The sequence below is a fragment of the Chrysemys picta genome, chromosome 21 (assembly GCF_011386835.1).
Source record: "Chrysemys picta bellii isolate R12L10 chromosome 21, ASM1138683v2, whole genome shotgun sequence".
NCBI lineage: Eukaryota > Metazoa > Chordata > Testudines > Emydidae > Chrysemys > Chrysemys picta.
The window spans coordinates 6359402-6386466 of NC_088811.1; the positions used below are offsets into that span (position 1 = coordinate 6359402).

At 45.6% G+C, this 27065-nt stretch overlaps 1 protein-coding gene across 7 annotated transcripts in view; it reads right to left on the minus strand.

The window, feature by feature from the left end:
- Nucleotides 1-27065, minus strand: part of CALML6 (calmodulin like 6) — a 186581-nt gene that overhangs the window by 13868 nt on the left and 145648 nt on the right. The window contains exon 1 of one of the 7 annotated variants that reach the window (XM_024104373.3): nucleotides 246-263. The exons of 3 other annotated variants lie outside the window; for them this stretch is intronic. In XM_024104373.3, the coding sequence (XP_023960141.1) occupies nucleotides 246-248 (3 nt within the window). In that variant the 5' untranslated portion in view covers nucleotides 249-263. Of the gene's footprint in view, nucleotides 1-245; nucleotides 765-7255; nucleotides 7368-27065 lie in introns of those variants that run through there. 3 more of the 7 variants (XM_065575254.1, XM_065575253.1, XM_065575249.1) reach the window with 3 other exon arrangements.

Consider the following 27065-nt stretch of genomic DNA (forward strand, 5'->3'; position numbering starts at 1 on the left):
TAGTCATTCAAGTACGTCCAAATAATTTTAGATGAGGCAATTAACAAAATATGAGTCTACTGTCTGTTAGAGCTGTTCAGCATTGCTTTGAGATCATTTGTCTTACGAAGGTCTATATTGCAATAGGTTTTCACATGAAGTCCTGAACAGGTTGTTTGAAAAGTGTTTAATCAATATCACCGGTACACAGAAGAAATGCTCCAATCATTACAGTTTGGGATAGCAAGGAAAGACAGTGCACTCACCATGTTTGCAGTGTCTAGGAAGGCTGCTCAGACAGGATGTCAATAACCTAACAGTAACAGTGTCTGGCCCCAGATGGAAAGTGATCTCTCCCTTTTAGATCGTAGAAGAGGGTTAGGCCATCAGTCCCCAGGGAACAATAGATTCTTGGAAACCTTTTATGGCTTCAAGAGCTTAAGACAGGGAACCCTATTTTTGGAAGAATCTTATTTCTAACTATATCTGCTTAGTACTTGAGACCGTCAGCTCACAGCCAAGATCCATTTTTAAGGGTGGTTTTCTCTTTACATTCTCCACCTTCCTGGGGGTGGTGGTATTCTAATAAATGAAGACAGCAGTGTAACACATCAATAATCTATACCAGGCTGATAATCCAGCCTCTGTAACTGCAGACAAATCAGATGGGCCGAACCCTTTCCAACATGGCTACTGATTTTAACTGTCTCCAGTTCAGGGTGCCCAACTCAAGACATGGAGAACCTGATTAGCTAAGCCCTATTGAATTGAACTGCAGCACCTCTGAAAATCAGACCCTGGTGTCCCCACCTGGGCACCCAAAATCAGTGGGCACTTTTGAAAACTTTGGCCTGAGCAACTCTTGGTCTCAGTTTTCCCATCTAAAAAAAAATAGGAAGAATTTATTTACCTACTTTATAATGATGAAAGCACAATTCATATGAAGCTTACCTAATGTTTGTAAAGTGCTTAGAGATCATCAGCTGAAAGGTGCTGAGTTTATTTTAGTGAGTGCAAAGTTTTATTTATTGTCCTGATGAGGGAGAGAAATCCAATTCTCACTGAATGTGGGTATCATAGAACTGTACATCACGGTGCTTAAGAGCGGCAGTGGCCGTGCCATGTTATAACATGTGTTGATCTTGATTATGTGGACAAGACCAAAATATGTTATCACCATGTTAAGGAACTGTGGCTAGTCCTGGTGAAGACCGGAAATTACAGGACCTGGAGAGTTATCTAGGCTCTAAAAATACCCATTGCTAACAATGGCGGTCAGCAAGAGAAACAGCAAATTTAAGTACCTAGAAGCCCCTGCAGTCTTGTCTACACTAGGGCTCTCACTAAGCCAATGGGAGTCCCATTTTAATATTTTTCCTAAAATTCTCTAGTGTAAACACAGCCTTAGAAACCCTCTAATTCAAAGATGTAGAGTAATGCAACAGAGTATCAATATTTACAGCTTTCTTAGAATTGATTGGAGACAAAGCTTTGGATTTATTTATTTATTTATTTATTTATTTTTGGCTAGTTGGTTAGGTGACATCCCCCGCCATATTTACAGATTTTAGGTAGCTTCAATCTGAACCCTAAGCCCTTTGGCAGCATCCCTTTAACCTGAATACATGCATTGCACTGTGTGTGTGTAGCACTTTTTCCTTTTGAACCTTTGCCCACATGCTATAGATTCCTAGTCATGTGTTAAATAATTCCCAGCAAAAATTGTGCACTGCCCAGAGGCTCTTCCTTCATGAGGAGGGAAATAGAAACTCCAGTTCCATTTGATGAATGAAGATTAGATGGACTAAAAAGCTAGTGCCTTTGGGTGTGGAGGGAAGGAAGAGTCACACCACTGAAGAAAAAAATAGACAAGAGAAAAGATTGACTTTCCTTTTTCTCTTTGGGGATAGGAGGAATGAACCAATGGGAGGATCTAAAGACACAATACAAGGAGTTTGGGCGATTAAATACAGTGCAGCATTGTCAGTGTCTACTTGCACATTATGGGCTCTATAGCCAATGAATTTCCAAATGGACTTAAAGACAGAAAGACGCATAGCAAGTGCATCAGCTGAAAGAACAAAACTCTTGGGATGATGGTCCCTTTGTATTGTGAATTCAAACGGGAGAAAAGGAAGCAAAATAAATGGCAGAGCCTGAGGACATGAGGTTGGGAAAGCAGTAGCATTAAAGGGATGTATTAAACATAATGTTTTCATAATCTTATGACCAGAAATAAAAATAGTTCAGCCAACAGGACATTGCTTTATGGCTCTTGGACCTTGCTCTTCTCTAATACAAGGGAAGGACTTTATTGTTTCAATGAAAGAAAGCCAGGGCTGCTTTCAGACTTAGCAGATTTTTCTTTTTTAAATGTCTATAAATCTGGTTTAATTGTATTTGGCCAGAGCACTCTGAACCCTGAGAAATGAGGAGGAGCAAGCTAGCTGGCTGGCTCTATGCTTAGGATGGTTTGTGTTAGGGATGGGCCCAAGGCACTCATTTCTGATTAGGCTCTGTTTGATCCTGATGTTCTGAGCTGGGCACCTGTTCAGACACTTTTATCATTTACAGCTCCTGTGCATGCACAAGAGATGTGTCTCTAGACGAACTATTTTACAAAATGGACATTACCAGCCCACTTGTGGCCCCTTTGTTGGGAGTTTTAGCAGAAAAGCCAAGGATGAAACATGCTATACAAAACTCACCTCTCACCCAGCTCTAAGGGTCCATCTACACTACGAAAATCAGCCATTGCTGACAGAGGTTAACCCCTCCTGTTGCCTCTCAACTAGTGTTAAAAACTATTTAAGTGCTAGTGTAGACAGGACAAAACTATTTAGTTCACCATTACAGGAAGCGAGACTAGCCTTGTCTATGCTAGGGACATCTGTGAACCTTTCCCACTGTTGCTAGCACTAGTTCTGCGCCGTTGGTGCTAGCAGTATTGGAACCTCTAGTGCAGACAGGCTGCTGGCGGTTGCCAGACTCTTAACTACTGTGCTGTTTTAACTGCTTGAGCTAGGTCTTACTGATATAGTGTTTAAAGTGCCAGCAGCCCCTCTGCACTAGAGCTATGCGGGAGCTGTATTGGTGCTAGCAATGATGGGGCATTTTTGGCAAGACCATGGAGACCACATTCCACCTGGTCTCTCAATCATGCTTTCTGGAAGCAATGGTGTGGGAACTGGTTTTATTTCCTAATGCAGCCTGCCCGAAAAGGGCACCCTCCAAGTCAAGCAAGGTGCCTACTGCTGCCTATGCTTGTGCTGCTATGTGTTTGTTAATGTCTCAGTCAGGATCAGGGCATGTGGAGTTAATGCTGTGCAAACCCCCAGGAAGACTCAGTCTGCGCTCTGCAGAGGTTACACCCTGACAGAACACAGAGAGAGAGAGTGTGTAAGGAGGGGGGAGGGAGGAAGAGGAGATGTAGTGTGGGCCAGTGGGTAGGGCACTCCACTGGGACTCACACCCTCTGGCTTGTATTCCTGGCTCTGCTACTGACCTGCTGGCTGACCTTGGACAAATCGCTTCCTCTCTCTCTTTGTGCCTTGGTTTCTCCTCCCTTCCTGTCTCATTTGTTTAATGAGTCCAAGGCAGTGGAATCCCTTACTCTGTGTTTGTAGAGCACCTAATGGGCTTCTGGTCTCTCAGTTGAGGCCTCTAGGTGCTAATGTAATGCAAATAATTAATTTTTAAAAAGTGGCAGACATGGTTCCACAGATTAGCTTTATCCACAGCTTGGCTAAAGGGTGTTAAACTTCTGAGTTTGCAGTCCAGCCATTTTCCTAATCACTAAAATTTTCTACAAATCATTAGTGTGCATGCACATCCCTCTCCCCATCCAGTGTTTATTAGAGAGATTCTCCCAGCTCCAATGAAGGGTGCTCTTCAGAGCTCTCAGAACCTTCACTCTTTTTCCTTTTCAGTATACAATTTTCCTTTTACTTGTCCAATCTGATTGGCTTTGCCAGTTGTTTACAGCTGTGATCTGCCAGCCTTGTGCCGGAGCCAGGGATGGGAAGAGATGCTGCTGGAGCAGGTCTGCGTCTGCGTCACTGTCAGCAGCTTGCAGCACAATAACACATGCTTGCTCAGGAAGGAAATGCAGGCAGGGGAAGTAAATTGTCTCAATAATTCATGAGCTTTATAGCCCAGTGCAAATTATACCCAGAGTCTGTTATAAAATTCAAGTTCATGTCCCATTATAGTAAAGCTCCTTAACAATATCAAAGTGGTATATTCATAATGGTATTTATGATCATTGCAATATAATCTTTGGAAAACATTAAGTGATAAATGTGCAACATCCAAAGTGAAGCATCAGTAGACACTGAATGGAGTCAGAGGCAGTGAGAAGACATCCCCTGTCTTGCTGCACTGCCCTGCCCTCAGATACCATTTATTCACTATGCAAAATACATTCTCCTCATCAATAATATATGCATTACTATCTAGGAGGAGCTGGCTTTGTGGATTAAGCAGCAGGTTTGAAATACTTAGACTGCCTGGAACTCACATTCTAACCTCAGCAGGTCTGGTCTTTTGAAGCAGGGATTGTCTCTTTCTATGTTCATTCAGTGCCTAGAACAGTGGGACCCATGTCTGAGATGCTTCCACGACACATATAATAATAGGGCTCAGCCCTTTATCTTCCCAAGGTAGGGGATTGAGTTTCATAGGGTTTATCCTGTGGGGCATTTTCAGAACAGATGTTTAAAGCCAAAGTCCTGTTTGCTTTGATTAAAAATGCCCTGGCATTTTTCATAAAAGCAGACTTTGCCCTGGTTGTGTTGATTAGAGCAATATTTCCTCTCCCACTTTCTGCAACCTGTTTGTGATCGGCTTGCACTGGTTGTCTGCCTAGCTTCCAGCCCAGAGGTGGCTGCATTTAACAGTGAATGAAATCAGAGTATATTTACATAGTTCAGAAAGAGCTTTGGGAAGAAAGGTTCCCCTAATACTGGGGCAGATCCTCAGTCAACATAGTACCACTGAAGTCAATATAAATCATCATAGTTACACCAGCTGATGATCTGGCCTAAGCTCATATCTCAAGCTGAATGTATAATTTACAGCAAATATTTAGCTTTTCCCAAGTTATCTGCAGATGACAATTTTCTCTAATTTCTTGGTTATTGAAAATTTATTACCAGAATAACTTTGGAATGATTCATGGCCTCTAGCTTGAAAATGAGCATCTGAAATTCAAGGTGAGTTGCCTAGCTTTTAGTGAATGGACTGATCATACGGTGGTGTTTCTGAGCCTTGGTTGGCTGAACATGGCTCTTAGGATCACACTTCCAGTGTGAATCCTTTGCATTCGCAAATTCACAGTTCACTTTCCATCAAAATTCTCTAATAGATGTATACAACTGGCTGTTTCTGCAAACAGTCCTGCCTCTAATCCTGTTCACTAAAAGACTCCTAGGAAGTCAATGGGCCCTGACACAGGTCCAGCAAATTCAATGATTTATTTGAGTGGATATTTGTGGCAGTTTTGTTGGGGTGCACTCAGCTCTATAAGTTTTGGATTTCTCCTTTGTGTGAGGGGGAGGGGAAAATACATCTTTTTTACAAGGAAAAAACATTTTCTTTTTTTTTCTGATTATTGTTGTCAGCTTCTCCTGCAGCTGTATAACCACAGCCTGGGGTAACCTCCCCTCCCATTCTGCTAAAGCTGCACAAATCTGGCTGTCATCATAAATGAGAGAGACTGGGGCAGATCGCTTCATCATGGGGGAGTGAATAGCAGCTCCGACAAGCCAGAACTGAGCGTATTGTAATTGCCAGAACTGATTATATAGTAATTGGACAAATGTGCCATAACTGCTCTGCTTTACGAGCACACATATTAAGGAACTTGTTATGCACTGACAGCAGAGCAATTGCAAGGCACTGACACGAACAAAACCTACCTAGAGGTTTGTAGGACCAAGTGTTCAGCAATGGCAGAATGCAGGGCTACCTTGAAATTTGAGAAAGGAGTTCCTCGCTCCCAGTCCTGTGCTCTGACAGCTATGACACTGCTGCTTCCAGCTGAAAGCAAGTTATGTGTCCTTTCTGCCTCCGCTTCCCCACCTATAAAATGGGGACAATAATATCTACCTACCTACCTTACACAGTGCTGTGAAGAGCTTCTAGGAAGCATAACAAACTCATCCGAGGCTAAGAACAAAGCCCACTTACCACACAGGCCTCTTAGAAATATGTGTATATATTGTGAGCTTTTTGGGGCAAAGGCTCTCTTTTTGTTTTGTGTCTGTACAGCTCCTATCACGATGGGGTCCTGGCCCATGACTGGGGCTCCTAGGCAGTTGTGTAATACAAATAATGAATAATAATAGCAGTTGGTACAATAAGGACAGACACATAATAAGGAGGTTTCTCTTCCCTTCATTGGGAAACCGAGGCACAAAGATGCTAAAGCCCATGTCTTCAAAAGTAGCCTCTAATACTGGGTGCCAACTGATTTCTGTTGGAATTGGCAGGTGCTCACCACCTCTGAAAATCAGGCATCTATACACTGTGATACCCCCAAATTAGAGAGTGCTTTTGAAAGTTTGGGCCAAGATTTATACAGCAAGTTGGTGGTAAAAGCAAGAATTGAACCCAGGAGTCCTAACTCCCATTTTTCTGCTCTAGCCACTACATAACACTTCCTCATTAGCCCTCCTGCTGTAGTGTAGACTATACATTGAATGAAAGAAAAGGGCTGACAACAAGTCCAGGCTTCCAGTCATCTCAACTGTGCAGTAGCTGAGCTGACTGAGATCACTTAGGGGTGATTAGAGTTATGACTTGAGTCCCAGGTATGCATAAAAAAAGTTTAGAACTAGTTGATTTTGTTAAGTTCTGTTTTAAGGGATAGCTCAGTGGTTTGAGCATTGGTCTCCTAAACCCAGGGTTGTGAGTTCAATCCTTGAGGGGGCCACTTAGGGATCTGGGGCAAAATCAGTACTTGGTCCTGCTACTGAAGACAGCAGGCTGGACTCAATGACCTTTCAAGATCCCTTCCAGTTCTGGGAGATAGGTATATCTCCATATAGATATATATATCCTAAATCTCCCACTGATGCCACCTGTGTTTATAGGGCCTAGAGTCACTGGGAGTAGGATCAGCTGCCTACGGATACAATCCTTTGGGTCTTAGCCAAATTCTAGTTCAGATAATTATGTTCTTTCTACCTACACTCCCAATGCAGGTTCAATCCTGACTAAAGCACAGAACTGGGAGGCAAGACTTCTTGGTTCTAGTCTCACCTTTGAAGCTTACCTCAATGCATGAGCTTCAGTTCCATGCCTCCTTTTCCCCAATTGGGGATGATACTGACCTTCTCCCCCAAGGAAGGGTTATGGAGCGTAATACATTGATATTTGTAAAGTGCTTTGAAATTCTCAGGTGCAGGGTATTTTGTATGATCAGAAATAGGCCACAGAAGAGAGCTTCTTGTTTGGCCACTTTGCAAATATGGATGGGGCTTTTTAAAAGGAATAGATGGCTGGTAAGGAATAGATGGCAAGTCAAGGTCCAGGTCTCACACAACATCCACCCCTTTTAACATGCACCCTCCACCCTCAGGAAATACTCATCTGCAAATCCAACCAAAGGACAAGGAATCTTATTTTATAGTGTAGGCAAAGCTGTCTGCTCAGTATTCAGGATTATGACACTACTAGTCTGCTAAACCCAAGATAGCTTTAGCTGCTGTAAATCTTCTTATGAAAATATTCTCTTGGTCATCAGCCTCTGCCAAGAGGAATAAGTGACAGGCCCCACATCTCAGCACCTGTTCCTTCCAGAATCTGCCAGCACTCCTCAAATGGTTATTGAAATGACAGGTGGATACCAGTCCCAGGAGAAGAAGCCTCCGAGGCTAATGCCAAATAAAGGGAGTGGTTCAAGAGCAAGTTTATTTAAGTAAATTGTCAGGGGGATTGGCGCTATTTGATATGAAAAGCCACTAATAAGTTTACTCCTGCTGTTCAGACTGAAATCTGCTGATGCTGCTCCTTGGAGGAGTGTTACAGCTAATGAGGTTCAGCCTTGCACACAGATGGGCTTCAGAGCAGGAGCATGTGTTAATCTGTATGGGGTTTATTCATTTTTTCCCTTTAATGGAATAGTTATTCAGTGATAATGCAGTTGCCTGAAATGTTACACACAAAGCTAGCTCCAACTGACTGGGTAGGTGGCCACAATGCGGACAAACTGGGGATCCACACAGAGCAAATGGCAAGTGCTTTGGAAGGAGAGATTCCACTGAATCAAGCAAAGAAGTGATCAATGTTTGAGGGAGGTTTTACTTAGAATGTAAGTGGGAAAAGTAAATGTGCAGCTGAAGGAACAATCCAAACACAAGCCAGCCTCCCAGGAAGATGTGCAGTCTCTGCTTTACATGAAGGCTGTGAGTTGGGGGTGGGTTTAATGTTGAAATTATATTAAATGTCATTGTGCTTCTGGGACTGGCTGGCTCAGGGAATTTTGGTAATGGGATATGGAGTCTTTCACTTCTGCCACTGGTTTGAATCAGGGCCGGCTCCAGGCACCAGCTGAGCAAGCTCGTGCTTGGGGCGGCAGATTCTAAGGGGCGGCATTCTGCCCAATCCTAGGGTAGCACGGCTGCCCTTTTTAAAAAATTTTTTTTGGTTCGCCGCTCCGGCTGCTCTGTAGGGGGTGGCGGCGCGGAGGAGGGGAGCGCCCTGCTTGCTCCGTCTGCCCCAGCCGGTGCCAGGTCTGCAGCAAGCCCGGCATTCCGTGTCCTTCCCTCCCCGCTGAGTTTCAATTCGCCTGCAGGCGGGAGCGGCGCAGAGCCCTCCCGGCAGGAGACACGGTGGGAGGGGCCGAATGGTGAGCGCCCCAGCTGAAGGAAGCCCTGGCTACCCCCCTTCTCTCTCTCCCCCCCACTCCCTCCCCCTCCTCCCCACTAGCCGGGGCACGCAGTCAGCTGCCTGGGGCACGTCTGCAGCGCAGGGAGTCCCACTAGCCAGAGTGCAGCCGCCGCCCGCCCAGAGGCTTGCCAGCACGGCCAGGGGAGGCAGCCGTGAGCCGCCAAGTGAGTGGCACCGAAATTTTGCACCCTGGGTTTTTTGGGTTTTTTTGCTTCGCTGCTCTGGCCGCCCTGCACGGTTTTTTTTGTTTTTGTTTTTTTTTTGCTTGGGGCGGCAAAAAAGCCAGAGCTGGCCCTGGTTTGAATCCAGGACTGTTTGGAAGGCTGTGAAATTACTCAGCTGTCTTGGTCCAAGGGGCCTTTTACACCAGTGTAAGCTCCTGATCCAAAGTCAATGGAAAGACTCCCATTGGTTTTAGTGGGTTTTGGATCAGACCCTAAATCAGGAGTAACTCCAAACACTCGCCTAATACTATACTGAGGGGAGAATCAGGCGTGTGCTTTTTAACAAAATGGGAAAGCAGAAGCTTTTTACTGCTCCAAAAGGCAAAGAGCTATAATTACAAGAAAGTAGCAATTTGATCTTCAGTTCCATCCCCCATTGCCTCAGAACAGAACAGAGGAGCGGTTTGAATCCATGTTCAGAAAGAATGAAACTCCAGGACTTGCCTCTAAGCTGCTGTGACATCCCAAAGCAGGATGCTGGAACAATTTGTATAGTGGGGGTGCTGAGAGCCAATGAACCAAACTGCAAACCCTGTGTATGATGGAAACCACTTCAAGCCAGGAGGTGTAGCAAAACCCCTAGTTCCAGCACCTATGTCCCAAAGTTGCTCAGCACCGCCCAGGGGAGTTAGTGTGAACTCCAGCTGCATCTCTCCCATCCCCCCACAAAAAAAGCACAGTTGGATGATTCCATGGATCTGTGTAGGGTATAACATGAGCTGTCAAGATGCTGCCAGCTAGACTCCGCTGAGCATAGTTACAGCAGTTGGTGCAGGCAACTTACTCCTGTTTAATCAGAGTACAATGGACCCGAGCCTTCAGGTGAGGAGCACCTCCCGAGAAGTGCTCTCCGCTACCAGTGACTGTAATAGCAGTAGGGGCTGCTCAGCAACTTGCAAGTTACTGCCAAGCTCTGGTCCCATTTAAGTCTCTGCTGAGCACATGTCCTCTGAAAATCAGGATCCCATAAGGCATCTTCCCATTGATTTCAATGGGACCAGGATTTAGTCCTTACTGCTGTGCTTCCCTCCCCTCACTTCCCCCCGCCTTCACAGGCACAATTCAGGTGCAGCTCTCTGGCTCCAGGGAAGCTACCAATGGAGCCTTCAATGGGTATGTCTACACAGCAACTAGATACCCGCGGCTGGTCCTTGCCAGCTGACTTGGGCTCGCGGGGCTCAAGCTGCAGGGCTGTTTCATTGCTGTGCAGACTTCCAGGCTCAGGCTGGGGCCCAGGCTCTAGGACAGCAATTCTCAAACTGTGGGTCGGGACCCCAAAGTGGATCACGACTCTGTTTTAATGGGGTCGCCAGGGCTGGCTTATACTTCCTGGGGCCGAAGCCCGAGGGCTTCAGCCCTGGGCAACAGGGCTCAGGTTACAAGCCCCCTGCCTGGAGCTAAAGCCTTTGGGTTTCAGCTTTGGTCCTCCCCTCCCCCCCCAGGGGCGACGGGGCTCTGGCAGGCTCAGGTTTCAGTCCCCCCACTCCTAGGGTCATATAGTAATTTTTGTCAGAAGGGGGTCGCAGTGCAATGAAGTTTGAGAACCCTTGTTCTAGGACCCAGTGAGATGGGAGGGTCCCAGATCTTGGGCTCCTGCCCAAGTCCACAAGTCTACACAGCAATGAAACAACCCCACAGCCCGAGCCCTGGGAGCCCGAGTCAGCCGGCAAGGGCCAGCCACGGGTGTCTAGGTGCTATGTAGACATACACAAAGTTACAAAAACCCAAGTCTTCCTCTGCAGTAATTCATGGCAAGAGACTTCTTTTAATCCAACAGCTCTGTGCAAATACAGTATTGCCAATCCCAAATATTTTACGTGATTGACTTATGTCATGAACATTTTAAAAATAAAGAAGTGCAGGGTTTTTGTGAGGTCATGCTTTCAAGCTTTTCTCAGCAATCTTGAAGGCTAAAAACGTAAGGGTCTTCACTTTCATTTAAAAAAACATAAGTTGGAGATTCTCAAATGACCACAGAACTCCAGGAGCGGGGGCTTTAAGACAGAAACAAATATGAAATTGGTGAGAAAATCAGAGTTGACAACACTGGTGAGTGGGACACACACAAAACCAGCTCCCTTAAATTAAATATAAATAAAAATAGCTGGCATACATTCATTTTTCAGATTCTTGCAGTCAGCTCTCCCTTGATTCTGCTTCTAATCATCACTATCTGCTGGAAACATCCTTGCTCACTGAGCCTTTTGCTAATTTTTTTTTTTTGTAAATGTCTCAGGCACCTTAGTTTGCCTGCAACTAAGCTTCAAACTGTGAATAAAGCTGTTGAATCAGATCGAGAGTGGATTATGGAAACAGAAGGCATCTTAGGGGAATTATGCTCTATAAAAATGGAAAAGGCAATAAATGCTTTATGGAATACCACATCTTAAAAATCAAATCCAGTGCACAAAAAGGCTGGTCTGTGGTGCATCAAAACACCACTGGGAAAAGTTTCTATTTCAGATTCTCCCTTACTCCTTACTGAGCTCTTATTGTGTGGCATAAAAAAATTTCAATTCAATTTTAACAGATAATTGTGATATGAATACTAAGAAATAAAATACAAGAGCTCATGACAAGTGTAGTTTGACTTTCTGGGGAAAGATGGGTCATTAAGGACAGGGGAAATGAGAGGTCTTTTGTGAGACATTTTGCATCTTTTTTAGAATACAAATGCTTATTAGTTAACGTGTTTCAGGTACTTAGAGGAAGGGTGGAAAAGCTTCCTGTTTCAAAGCCAGCAGTACAGTGGTTCAGCATTGCAGCACTTCCTTTTTTTCCCTTCAGGGTGTGAGTGTTTTTGTTTTGTCTTGTTTTGTTTTTCAAATACACTGAGCTCTCCAATAGCCTATAAATGAAACAAGAAATAATAGGCTGATAATAGATGGACACACAGCCCAATATATACTCAGATGGCAGGCAGTCTGCCAATGGGCACAGGCCACTTCCTCTCCACAAGAGAGGAAGGATTGTCCAGTGGTTAGGACATTAACCTGGGAGACCCAAGCTCAATTCCCGGACTTCCTGCGTGACTTTGGGCCAGTCACTTAGTCTCTCTGTACCTCAATTCCTCCTCTGTGCTGGGGGGAGGGAGGGAGGGGAAGAGGTTGTGCCTCACAGAAGGGTGTGAGGATAAATACAGTAAAGATTGTGAGGTGCTCAGATATTACAGTAATGGGGGGGTCATGTGTGCCCTTTAATATACAAAAACAACAAGGAGTCTGGTGGCACCTTAAAGACTAACAGATTTATTTGGGCGTAAGCTTTCAGGAAAGCTTACGCCCAAATAAATCTGTTAGTCTTTAAGGTGCCACCAGACTCCTTGTTGTTTTTGTAGATACAGACTAACACGGCTACCCCCTGATACTTTAATATACAGATAGGCTGATGAGAACACATCAGGCCTGACTGACCTGCACCTTGTGTGGTCATTTACAGCTTTGCAAAGTGGGTATGAAATGCTACCATTCAGGTAAGTGAGTGGAGGATTCGGCTTGAGCAGTGTTTTGTAGTTGCTTTGTGAGGAACTGGAGGCTCCCTGTACTACAGTGGATCCAGTGTAAGGTCCTGATCTTCAGGCCATCAAAAGGCTGAAGAGTTTCGGGGACTGTTTCTGTCCCTATTTATGACCTACCACAAAAGCTGTATTCATCAGGGATGCTGCCTAAGACAAAACTTTCACATGCAGGCAGTTTGGGCTGTGTCAGCAGGTGCCCACAGGTACTGAACTCCCTTCCTCCACTTTGCATCTGAATATCTGTGGATCTGGCCGCTTTCACTTCTCCTGGCCCTGAGATAAACAAACAGTGTTCTGCACTCCTGTACTACAGAAAGGGGTGTGTTATGAACACTTAGAGGAAGCAATCATGCTTCATATGAAGGTTCTATTCAGAGGTTTATTAATGATTAATAGATGTTATATGTCTGCTACAGACATGAACAGTAATGCATTATAGATGGTTTTCAATGCATCCGTAGAAGGCTGATTACATATGGTCCAGTGGTTAAGGTGTACCATGGGACTTGGGAAACCCACATTTATTTCACTGCTCTGCCACAGGCTGCATGACCTTGGGCAAGTCACTTAACCTGTGGGCCTCCTCTCCAGCAGTAAAATGAGGATAATAATACTTCCCTACCTCACAAAGTTGTTGTGAGGATAAATACATTAAAGATTGTGAAGCACTGAAATACTATGATGCTGGTGCCATATAAGTACCTTACCTAAAGGTTATAGTAGTAAGGAATCTGTAACCATCAATAGATATTTTAATAAATGGTTAATCACTTATTAACCTTTTATAAACTATATATTGATCCTTAACATAAAGCGTGTCTAAGAACACCCCAGACAGTTGTACTCTCATTCTGTTTACAGCAACTATAACCATGGAGCTATGACAACTTAGACCAACTGAGGATCTGCCCTTAGTGTACAAAGTATGTCACCCTGGGAGGGAGGGGAAAGCTAAGAGGAAGAGATGCATTCAGCTTTCTTTCCCTTTTAAGACTTTATATTCGTGCTTTCTTTATTCCTTCATTTAGAATTCTAGATGGTAGGTACCTGGTTCCCAGTGCATATGGAAATAATAACATACTTTGAAAAGGAACATTATACACTGAATACACAGGACATCTAAGAACAGAACAAGGAATGTTTCAGATTTGTCCCATGTTCCTCTATAGCTTTAATCTCACCTATTTTTATCTACATATTACAGCCACAAATGTAAACTTCAAGAGTGTCCCCATCTGGGATTTGAGGTTTGAATTTATCTCTATTCTAAATGTTTGTAAGACATTATTGCCTTGCAAAAAGGCAACAGCAGCCTAACTTGCAGGAGTCACTGGAGAGGTAGGGGAATACTCTGAATAAAACGCAGCTCTGGGATGCACCAAGCCAGCCCCACTTTTTGTGCTTGCAAAAATCCCTGCGGGGCTTTTGCAAGTTAATTTCTAAGCAAATTGGTTACTGAAAACCATTTTTAGAAGGCTTATAGAGGACATGATTTGATTAGGGAAGGCAAGGAGAGGCAGTCATAAGATCTAAGTTGTTCTATTATTCGGAATCCGGGAGCAGAATTGAAAGAAGCGGGGGGCAGGGGGAGGAGGGTAAGGACATCCAAAGCAGCAGTAAAGCTTGTGTCAGAACATCTGGCTAATAGAGATGTACAGAGAATGGCAAGACCCAAACAAACGGAAACAACTTGTGAGGGTGAGTAATAGCCCCCAGAATCCAGGTGTCTAACCCCCTTATCACACAACATGATTAACTACAGGAAGAGGAAAGAAGCTGAGGGGAGAGAAGTTCAAAGGCAGGCCCAGGAGCAGCGGCAACTTGCCTAACCAGATGGCTCGTATTTTGTGATAGCATCTGATCAAGTGAGATTGCTGACATTTTGGGGCTCAAATCTCCTGAGATTCAGCCTAAAATCTGAACTAGACTCTAGACTAATGCAGATCTGGATCCAAACACACTCCTCACTCAACTTGTGAATCTGGTTTATCTGTCTTTTTCTGAGGGCGCTCAGCCCTTGCTCTGTGATATATAATCTACTGGACTGCTCAGTAGCCTCTGCAGCTAGCGTTCCACCCTGCCGCATGGGAATTCAGTCTAGCTGGTGCTGGGGGCTCTACAGCTCTGTTCAGGCCCTTGGGATAGGAAGTGCTGCTGTTTGCACTACAGCAGCTTCCCCAGAATGTGTGTCCCAAATTGGAAAGACAGTTGCCACAGCACAAGCAGAGAGAGAAGGTGCGAAGCCCAGAGGAATGCTCAGAACTCTGAGAAACAGGTAGAAGATAGCTGCGTAGCTATGAAGGCCACAACAGCTCCTTTTATTGACACTAGACTAGCAGCATTAGTGCTACTAACCAGCCAGAAGGCCCTAAAAATAAATAAGCCATGCATGGACCTGAGAACAATCCTTCCTTGTATATACACAATCACTGTTATCCCATTGTTTTTCCACAAGATGGCATCAGTGTGCCTAAGCATGAAAGTCAAGCTACAGCCATTCAGTTGCTACCCTGAGGAGTGATTTATTTAGTGAAGTATTTTGAAGGGTATTGTGAAATTCCTGCCCCTGACAGAGGACCTCCAGAAAGCTGCATTCTTCCTCTTGCCTCCGCCCCACTTTAGTAACACTTTCATCACAAGGGAATCTGCATCCCTGAAGGTGAAAAGCAGCCGAGCAAGAGCCCCCAGTCTGTACTGTGAGATAAACATCCTGCCTTGGAGAGAGACAGCCACAACAGGGCAAACTAGAGAGAAAGGATGGTCTCTTCACAGCACAGCTCATGCTCAGTTATCCACATGGCATGGGGGGCGAGGACGCTGAATGCTTTGTCTGGGGGCAGGTCTTCACTACGGGGGAGGGGGGTCGATTTAAGATACGCAAATTCAGCTACGCGAATAGCGTAACTGAATTCGACGTATCGGAGCCGACTTACCCCGCTGTGAGGAGGGCGGCAAAATCGACCTCCGCGGCTCCCCGTTGACACGCTTACTCCTACCTCCGCTGGTGGAGTAAGCGCGTTGATTCGGGGATCGATTGTCGCGTCCCGACGAGACGCGATAATTCGATCCCCAAAAGATCGATTTCTACCCGCCGATTCAGGCGGGTAGTGTAGACCTAGCCTGAGTAATCAAGGGGATTTTCAGAGTAAGTGATTGTAGCAGGGGACGTGATGGTGGGGGGTAAGAGAGTTGAGCATAACTGAGGTTTGGCTAGTTAGGGTTGCTCCATGTGGTAATTAGGGAGAAGACTTGGTTTGCCCCATTTTGAACAGTCTCAAAAAGATTTTTGTACAAAAACATAATTGGATTCACGTTCTGCATCAGGAAGAGTGTGAAAAGGGGACTAGAGAGAGAAACAGCTACAGATAAACGAAGGGTCAGAGAGAAACACTAATGAAAAAATATCTGCATGAATTTGTGACTACTCCCTCACTCCCAGACTGACTGTGAGGAGGTAAATATTATCACCCGCATTTAGAGAGGGCTAAACCAAGTTAGAGATGTGCAATGACCCACCTAAAGGCCCAGAGGCAGTTACTCCTGTGGGAATTCTGCACCAAAATATTAAAAATTCTGCGCACAATATTTTAAAATCCTGCAAAATTCTGCATATTTTATTTGTCAAAATAATGCAATATAATCATGCTAGTCTCAATTATTTTGGTAATTTATTTAAACTACAATACAATGGATGGAGAATGGGAGTGTGGGGGGGAGAAAATCCCCAAACCCACACAGTCTAACAGTAATAGGGTTACCATACGTCCGGCTTTTCCCGGACATGTCCGGCTTTTTGGTAATCAAACCCCCGTCCAGGGGGAATTGCCAAAAAGCCGAACATGTCCGGGAAAAATACCGCCAGCCAGGCACTTCCCCTCCCGCGGCTGCTGTGCTCCCTACCTTGACTCTTCTGCTCTGTTTAAAGCCGAGCTGCCCGAGCGCTACCGGCTTCGGGCAGCCCCCATGCTTCCGGACCCTGAGCCGCCGGCCGGGCACTTCCCCTCCCGGGCTCTGGGGCCGCAGGGTCCAGAGGCATGGGGGCTGCCCGAAGCCAGTAGTGCTCGGGCAGCTCGTCGCTTACAGAGCCCAGGAGTTCAGGGAGCACAGCAGCCGCCGGAGTCCGGGAGGGGAAGTGCCTGGCCAGGGGCGCAGGGTCCGAAGGCATGGCGGCTGCCCAAAGCCCGAGCGCTACCGGCTTCACGGTTTGCCAGGCAGCCTCCAGACCCAGCGCCCCCGGCTGGGCGCTTCCCCTCCCGGGCTCCAGCTGTGCTGGGGAAGCACCGGCCGGGGGCACAGGATCTGGGGGCTGCCTGGCAAACCGTGAAGCTGGTAGCGTTCGGGCAGCCCTTTTCGCGTGGCTGGGAGGGAGGAAGGGGAATGCGGGGCGCTCAGGGGAGGGGGCGGAGTTAGGGCGGGGTCTTTGGGGAAGGGGCGGAGTTGGGCCGGGGTGGGAAAGGGGCGGGGCCAGAGCCCCGTGGAATGTCCTCTTTTTTTATTTTTTAAATATGGTAACCCTAAACAGTAATGTAGCTAGATTTGAACCTTTATTTCTCGTTATGGTCTAGATAATTAACTTCCTAACTGTCAGGGTGGTTAAGCACTGGAATAAATTGCCTAGAGAGGTTGTGGAATCTGAGTCATTGGAGATTTTTAAGAGCAGGTTAGACAAACACCTGTCAGGGATGGTCTAGATAATACTTAGTCCTGCCATGAGTGCAGGGGACTGGACTAGATGACCTCTCGAGGTCCCTTCCAGTCCTAGGATTCTATGATTAGTCAACAAATATATGCAGACATATGCTCAGTGTTACATCAGAGGCAACTGAAGAGCAAGTTAGGACTGTGGAATCAAACTCACAATTTATATTGGTTACTGACCATCTCCAGAAGGGTCAGTATCAAACAGTTCATGGAGCACATTTTGATAGGAATTTTTTTCAATCAAAAAATTTAGACCAGTTCTAATCACTAAAGCACCATAAGCATTTATAAGGCCATACTGTCCTTTACACCACTTTGGCAATGTAAAGGAGGCTTAAAACTTTTACACCTGTTTTATATTCCTGGGGGAATTCACAAAGACAATGGGAACAATTCATTAAGCAGGCAGGCTGCTACATTCTGCTCTGCCCCATGCCTACCTCCTCAGAAACACCCCAAAGCCCTGCCTCTCCACGCCAAGCGTGCTGCAATAACAAACAAGAGGGACAGTCTCTCTCTCTCTCTCTCTCTCTCTCTCTCTCACACACACACACGCCTGACTGCCCAGGCCCCGCCACCCCATCCTAGTGGTGATTTATGTCTCTACTGGCTTCTCCGAGCACCTGAACCAACCTGACTGCGCTGCCGGGGAGGGGCGCATGATCATTATTGCGGGCTTCCCTTTGCTTCCCCATCAGAAGTCATTTTTCTACTGGGAAGCGAAGAAATCTATGGGGGACATGAATTCTGCGGATAAGCAGTGATACAGAATTCCCCCAGGAGTAGCTAGTCAAGGGCAGGGCTTGAATCCAGGATCCTCAACTCCCAGCCCTTCACTGTAGCCATATCCACTTGGTCCTGTAATGGACTGAATCAGTCTGGGAAGCAGATAGCTTTCTCCAAACACTAGGGGTCTAAACAGGGCATTAAATGAAGTCGGAGAGTTCTGTATGAGAGAGAAGGTTGAATGCATACCTCTTGCATACCTTTAAATTTCATATGTAGATGCCCTTCAGACAGACCTCTTTAAAGTTTCACTCCTGCTGGGATATCGCGGTCCCATATAATCAGCATCCCACACAACTCTAATTATCAACACAGTATCTTCACCCATCCCGGGCTCCTCTGCAGTCCCACTCTACTCTCAGTAGCAGCTTGCCAGACATCCCCCAACAGAAGACAGAAAACCACAAACAAACAAAAACCCAACTAAAGCAGCCTCCACTTATCCTGGCTTGAGCATTTGTCCCTCTTAAGTTTCCCTGATGTTCCATTCCTCAACTGAACACCAACACTCAGAGCTGCCTCCCCTGCAGTCTTGTCCCTATTTCAGGGCCCACGACAGGCGCTAACTCTCTCCCTGTGGCTTTCCCCAGTTCTCCTTCCACCTGACTCCTATCAGTCCCTTCCCAAGAGCAAGAACACCCAACCTTCTTTCTCACATCCCCTCCTTCCCAGCTGAGTTCTATCTCTCTGTAGGCCTTATGACTCTTACCCAGCTGTGTCCGACAACTGCTATTAAGCCACCCAGTCGGGATCAGCTGGGGGACAGTTGCTGCATCACGAGTGAAGCTGAGCCTGACTCCCTTTTAAGGGCCAGCCAGACTTTGACAAGATTCATATAAAGAAGTAGTTTTTTCACTTACCAGAATAAATACAAAGACAAGCCTGTGTTGTTCCACTAGCAAAGAAGGCTGCCATGTTCGACCACAGAGCTAGCTGCAGTGAAATGGTGTTATTGCATAACATACACATGGCCAAATCCTGTTTGATCCACTTATGTGATTTGCCCCATCTGAAGTCAATGGGTGATGTGAGGAAGGACATGTCCACACTACAAGTGTTACAGTGGCTCAGCTACCGCAGTGCCGCTGTAGTGTAGATGCTCGCTACCGCGATGAATGGGGTTTTTCCATTGGTGTAGTAAATGAGCCCCCTTGAGAGGCAGCAGCTAGGTAGATAGAAGAATTCTTCTGTCAACGTAACAATGTCTATGCTGGGGATTAGGTCGGTTTAACTACATTTCTCAGGGGTATGAATTTTTCACACCTGTGAGCGATGTAGCTAGGTTGACCTAAGTCTGAGGTGTAGACTAGGCCTCAGACAAGCACAGTTGGCCAACACACTGTAAAGTGTTCTGAAAGAAAGAAAGAAGCTGTAGGAGCGGTGTAGACAATAAGCCACATTCTGATCTCCTTTACACTAGTGTAAATAAATCTTAAGTAAACTCCCTTGACTGTAATGTGGGCAGATTAAAGAAGTACTTTCCCTGCTGTGATGAAGCCACCAATCCAAGTTCCTCACCACTCAGTTTAGTCTCTTTCTTGGACCATATATGCTAGCCAAATCCGAAGACAGAGCACCTGCCTCTCCACTTAGTCATCTCCCTTTTCCAAGAGGCACATTTGTTGCTTAGAACCCAGTGAGCATCTCTGTGTTTATTATAAACATGGCCCAGCCTGGGAACTATCCTCTGTCTGATAATGTTGCACCCAGCTGCTTGCCTGGGTCTCTACCCCACTTCCTCTTTTCACGTGTATTGGCACCATCTGAGAGCAAGTGTAAATCTAACATCCGTAATGGAGAGATGGCAAGTTGCATTTCTCAACAGAGAGTTTGAGGTATCATCAAATGTTCTCATGTTGAAGAAGCAACTACCCATGGATGTTGAATACTGGTATCCTTGATCTGTCCACAGCTCCACACCTTAGAGCTTGTCTACACTAGAAATTACTTCAGTATAATTAAGTCACTCATGAGTGTGAATAAGCCCCTCCCATGAGCGACGTAAGTTACACCAACCTAAGCGCTGGTGTAGACAGCACTATGTTGGCAGGAGAGCTTCTCCTGCCAACATAGCTACTCCGCTCGCCAGTGGCGGATTAATAATTTTGCTGCCCCTAGGCCGGGAAATAATTGCCGCCCTGGCCCCGCCCAGACTCCGCCCTTTTCCTGCCCCCATTCCAATCCCCTCCACATAGTCTCCGCCCCCTCCCTTCCCCTATTGGATCCCTTCCCCAAATCCTCCTCCCCCCTCCCTCCCTGCCCCACGAAACAGCTGTTTCGCAGCGCAAGCGCTGGGAGAGGAGAGAAACAGGACGCGGCGGCACGCTTGCAGAGGAGGCGGAGGTGAGCTGGAGTTGAGGGGCGGGGTGCAGAGGGGAGCTTCCGCCCCTGCAAATTTGCCACCCTAGGCCTAGACAATAATACAGCACTGCCGCTCGGGCCAGCTTAGTGTGTCCATACTAGAAACGCTACAGGAGCACAGCTACATTGGTGTGGTGGTCTGAGAACTCAGTCTCAACTTCTTTTCCACTCTTCGTATAGCTGTAACAATGCATTTTCCCAGATCTTGGAAGATCATCATTAGAGTCTTCTCTTTGCTTCACATAGCTTCATCTATTTCCTCTTAGTGTTGCTCACAGCTCTCTTTCTGGGGTTCTTCAGCCCTCCTTGACTGGCCGTATAGGTATCCTGGCTTTCTTCTATTATAAGTACTAACCATCTATGATAACACAAAAGTGGCTTGTTTTTAAAGTTTCCAAAGCACCCTGAAACATTAGGGTTGCCAACTTTCTAATTGCATACAACCGAACATCCCGCCCCCACCCCCTGCCTGAGGCCCCGGCCCCCACTCTCTCCATCCCTTGTCCCTCTGTCGCTCGCTCTCTCCCACCCTCACTCACTTTCACCAGGCTGGGGCAGAGGGTTGGGGTGTGGAAGGAGGGTGAGGGCTCTGGCTGGGGGTGTGGGCTCTGTGGTTTGGGGTGCAGCAGGGGGCTCAGGGGTGGGGGAGGGGGTTGGAGTGTGGATGGGGTGTGGGTTCTGGGTGGGAGTTTGGGTGCAGAAAGGGACTCTCCGGGCTGGGGCAGGGGATTGGGATGTGGTGTCCTGGCGGTACTTACCGCAGCTCCCAGGAAGCAGCTGCCAGGTCACTACAGCCCCTAGGCGCATAGGTGGCCAGGGAGGCTCCGTGCACTGCCCCTGCAGCGCCCATTGATCGTGGTTCCCAGCCAATGGGAGTGGTGGAGCCGACACTTGGGCGGGGGCAGCGCCTCCCTGGCCGCCCATACACCTAGGGGCCCCAGAGACCTGGTGGCTGCTTCTGGGAGCCACGTGGAACCAGGCCAGGTAGGGAGTCTGCCTTAGCCTGGGTCCCACTGCACGGCTGGACTTTTAATGGCCCAGTCAGCATTGCTGACTGGAGCTGCCAGGGTTCCTTTCGACCAGACATTCTGATTGAAAACTGAACACCGGGCAACCCTATGAAACATACAATAGTTCAATCTAGTTTCAGGGCCAGACCATGCTGGCACTCACTTCAATGAAGCTGCCCACTTCAGCAGCCTTGCAACATAATAATCATAGAATAGAAGGGACCTTGAAAGGTCACCTAGTCCAGTCCCCTGGACTCATGGCAGGACTAAGTATTATTCTAGACCATCCCTGACATGTGTTTGTCTAACCTGCTCTTAAAAATCCCCAATGATGGAGATTCCACAACCTCCCTAGGCAATTTATTCCAGTGCTTAACCACGCTGACAGTTAGGAAGTTTTTCCTAATGTCCAATCTAAACCTCCCTTGCTGCAGTTTAAACCCATTGCTTCTTGTCCTATCCTCAGAGATTAAGAATGTTTTCATCTTGCAAATATTCTTTGTTTACTGCTGATGTTAGTAGCAGAACCCATTACTAAACATGCATTCCTGCTCCTAGATATAGATCTCAGCCACAAAATGCCAACAGACACTGGTGCTCATTCTCACATGAGATGGGCAGGAGGAAGAGACTCCAATCCCAGGAAAGCTTTACCAGTCAGACTAGGAACTTTCTGCTGTCTCACATACACACATGAAACAACATGCAGCCTTGAGAAATATCTAATCTCCACAACTGTGTCTATACATGGCTGTGGTGCTCTGAGATCTTGAAATTCAGTAGAGATGGGTCATGTGAAATATGGGAAGGAAAGAAGGAAATATCTGTTCTGTAATTTTTCAGTGTCAAGTACATGGAGGACTGTACTGCAGATAGAGGGGGAAAGAGTGGCTAAATTCATTCAGTTTGATCATTTTTACAATTTTGTTAATTTGTAAAATGGCAAGCCTGACCCTTCACTCTGTTTTAACCCCATATTTGCTACTAGCGATATCAGGTAAAGTTCTTTGTAGCAGGATATAACATGAAACTCCAAGGGCCAAAGACTCTTTATTTCATTTTTCTTGATGCAAAAAAACCTACTCTCTCAGCACAAATACATCATTAGGGTGAAATCCACGTTGTGCAGGGGGCCAAGGCCTGTGCATCAATTAAGTCTCACTTAAGCCCTCAAAATGTTGTGCTTCAGTGATTCACAGCCTTTTTGCTGGCTCTCTTCACACAAATGGATTTTGGACCCTAAGAAATCAACGAAATTTTCACATCAGATTCCAAGCCTAGCTTCTTCTCTACCGCCACCTGCCTGTTCGATATTTTAATACTTTGCATTTCCACAATGTCATCCATCTGAGTATTTCTAAATACTTTATGAACACTAATTCATAACAAACCCCCTATTCTGCATGAATCAGTTGTTTATCCTAACTGTACAAATGGGAGACAGAGTCACAAAGGACTGAAGTAATTTACCCAGTGTCACAAGTAAATCCGTGACAAAGCTGGGAAAATGGCTCCAAACTCCTGACTCCCGACTCCCAGTCCCATGCTCTAACCACCAGACCACACTTCCTTCCCTACAAGAGACTTTTTCATTACATAACTGTGGACAGTGTCACACACTGTTATTTATTATGTGTTGTCCTTGGCACTGTACAGGTAGCAATTAAGACTGCCCTGATGAGATTACACTCTAAAAAATAGAACCAGAAGACAAAACATCCCAGGAGAAGACATTACTATTAACAGGAAGGATGGTCTTGCAGTTAAGACCCTATCTTGGCACTCAGCAGACCTGCATTCAATTCTGAGCTCTTCCACAAGCTATTTGTATAATCTCATGACAAATCACTTTCCCTCTCCATGCCTCTGTTCTCCAACTGTAAAGTGGGGATAATAATATCTCATTTCTCTTGCCCTTTGACTGTCTTGTCTATTTAGACAGTAGGTGATTTGGGGCAAAGGCTGTCTCTCACTGTGTGTCTGTACAGAGCCTAGAATAATGGGTCCTGATCTCTGCTGGGGCCTCTAGGTGTTACTGTAATGCAAAAATTAATAAGTTAGAATACCTTTGGTTTGATTGAATGAGTCTTTCGTGCTTTATTCCCTTTCCATTCCCCCAGCTAAAATGCTTTGTTGAGGAACTTTTCAATTAAAGTTTCATTGCCACCTATTTATCAACTAGAGTGATATAATGCTCTTATAGAGTATATACTATAACTCACAGGTCTGGTTTAACTGTGGTATTCTGTGGTATTTCTCTTGAACATGGTGGTGTAATAAACAGCTGTGGAAAGTGGTCCATGTGACATGAGACAGATAATTAATCACACTGTTTATCTTCACAAACAGAGCTGCTCAAGTCTGTGCTTTGCCAGTGCTATCTATGCAATATTTTTTTATTGCACCACTAAGGCTGACATTGCATCAGCTCATACAGTGAGAGTTCAACACAGCCTTGTGATTTCAGGGGCTGGTTCAGTGTGTTGCTAATTTGTGTCCCTCTGGTGAGAGGACTTGCAAGAGGAAACAGACAATGGGTGGGGAGATGAGAGAGAGAGAGAGAGACTTCCACTTCTGCTGTTTCATCATTCAGAAATGAATGAAACATTTGAAAATAGGAAAAGCAAATGCATATGAGCTACAAAGCACTTTGCAATGCTTCTGAGTAGAAGGTGCTATATAGATATCCCTCATGAAATCGATCGGATTTTTCATGGGTCCAAGAAATTGCTTGGAGTAACAAAAATGTATAGGGATCAATGCTGTTCCAGCTTGGAAATGGGACAAGTTTTCCCATCTTGAATTTCTGTGACTCTACACAATGGAGAAAACTATATTTCTTCAGGGCTTGATTTTGCTCCCACAAGAGTCAATCATAAACCAGATCTTAGCCCTTACTTTTACTGTGAATTGTAGGTGTGACTTGATGATAGTATAACCAAGCAGCCAGTGTGTGTTACCATACCATAAGGATAAAAACCAAACTCATTCCCTCCTTCGAGCATCTCACATAAATATCTCTGTGATCTCTTACGCATGGATGACCCTCCTTGTACTGATCTGTAAGGAATCAGTGTACTATGAGTTATTGCATTTTTAAGGCACCATGACAAGAAATCAGCCACTTCATGAGGGCATGAGAGACAGATGGGGATGGTTTAGCACTTACTTCATCTATGCATAATTATGAAAAATAAATTTGCAAATTAATCCAGGTATATAACAATCATGTACATTTGACACATCCCTCTGACCACAGCCTTGTACTGTATGTCACTTGCCTACTTAGGCCCTGATCCTGCAAGTAGGCCATTTAGTTCCTGTTTCTCATAGCTCAGCCTATGCAGTCATTTATACATGTGCCAATTATAACCCAAATGCCCAAATTAGACTCTTCACAAATCAGAATCAACATTCACAGAAATGAAACTAGGCAGGGGGAGTTTCTTCTCATTTGCAGGGGTGGAAAAAGAGGCAGCTGATAAGAGTCCAAAAATGATAAAGGTTGGACATGAATTTACAAACACATAACTCCCCAACCACAGTTAGAGACTCAGAAGGGCATTTCTGGCAAGCAATCAAGTCCTGTCTGCCTTGTACTCCAGTGATTCATATTTGAGGCTTTTGCTGCATTGTCTTGAATTCAGGGGAGGCTCCAGTACAACTCCAATATAGGAAGTTCAACTTCCTCTCCAGCAGATTTCCCTCACCACCTCTCTAAATGCAGAACAGCACAGAATAAATTTAGGCCCTGTCTATCCAGGTTACATCCTAATATGGCTTTAACATGATTTGTAGCCTCACACAAATGCTTCAACTAAACAGCCCTAGGGGGAAGCTCAGGAGTGCTGAAGACAAGATATTTCTTCCCCTCTGGAAATACCCCAGGTTGCGGTGCTGCTTTATAGTAGCCACAGACACAATTTGGGTCTGGATATTTGTAAAATCTCTGCACCAAACGTGATCAGAACAGGTGGTATAGACCATCCAGAAGTGTAGTTTAGATCCTGTCCATACTATGAACTTGGGCAAAACTCTAACTGAATGCAGTGGGAGTTTTGCTTGAGTAAGGACTGCAACTGCAGAACTGGGGTAACTGGGTGAAATTCTGGGCCCACCAAAGTCAATGGTGAAATTCTCATTGACTTCAATAGGGATGGGATTTCACCCGCTGATTTTTAACCAGGTTTTGGAGCCATTTAAAATCTACCTCTCTAGGCTTTTATGCTGCACTCAGGTCTAACATTCGTAGATTCATAGATCCTAGGACTGGAAGGGACCTCGAGAGGTCATCGCCCCCTGTCCAGCCTAAACCTCCCTTGCTGCAGTTTAAGCCCATTTCTTCTTGTTCTATCCTTAGAGACTAAGGTGAACAAGTTTTCTCCCTCCTCCTTATGACACCCTTTTAGATACCTGAAAACTGCTATCATGTCCCCTCTCAGTCTTCTCTTTTTCAAACTAAAGAAACCCAATTCTTTCAGCCTTCCTTCATAGGTCATGTTCTCAAGACCTTTAATCATTCTTGTTGCTCTTCTCTGGACCCTCTCCAATTTCTCCATATCTTTCTTGAAATGCGGTGCCCAGAACTGGACACAATACTCCAGTTGAGGCCTAACCAGCGCAGACTAGAGCGGAAAAATGACTTCTCATGTCTTGCTCACAACACACCTGTTAATACATCCCAGAATCACGTTTGCTTTTTTTGCAACAGCATCACACTGTTGACTCATATTTAGCTTGTGGTCCACTATAACCCCTAGATCCCTTTCTGCCGTACTCCTTCCTAGACAGTCTCTTCCCATGCCATGTCTTCACTATGAGCACTTACCCGGTATAAATTTTTTCGTATATTATATCAGCAAAATGCCCCTAATGGGGACACAATTATACTGGCAAAGCTGCGGTATGTGCCAGCATAGTAGAAACCACCACTAGTTTTGTTGGTATAGCTGCATCTACACTAGGGACTTCTGGCAGCACAGCTCTGCTGTTCAGGGATCACACCCCTGACCGACACAGCAGCCTGTAGTGTTGACATGGACTGAGGGCAAGTCTACACTAGAGCGTTACATTGGTGTCTCCCGTCGACATAGTGCTGGTGTGGACAGCGCTTAGGTTGATGTAATTTATGTCACTCAGGGGGATGTCTTTTCCACACCCCTGAGTGACGTAAGTTACATCGACTTGAGTGGTAGTGTAAACCAGCCCTAAGTTTCTAGCTGAGTTTGAGCAAGTGTGGTTCTGAGAAAGACAATCCAGTTGACACAAATGCACAGAGGCACTATGCCAGAATAATTCTTGACTACCATTTCTGAAGACAATTTTCACTAGCATGGTACAAACATAAGATGGGCAGGACTTTAAAACCTGAAAGCTATATTATGAATTTTCACATTTAGAAAAAGGGGAGTCCCCACCCCCCTCAGCCCGACATGCCACTGCTTGCATCAGGGTTCAAGTGCCTTTCAGAGGCAGCATGTGTTTAAAACCCATACCACACCACCCACTCATGCATGCATGCCGATGAGAAAAAAAATAAATGAGCCACAACAGCACTGCAAATGCTCATGCTGACAGAGCTTAATAAATAATAAA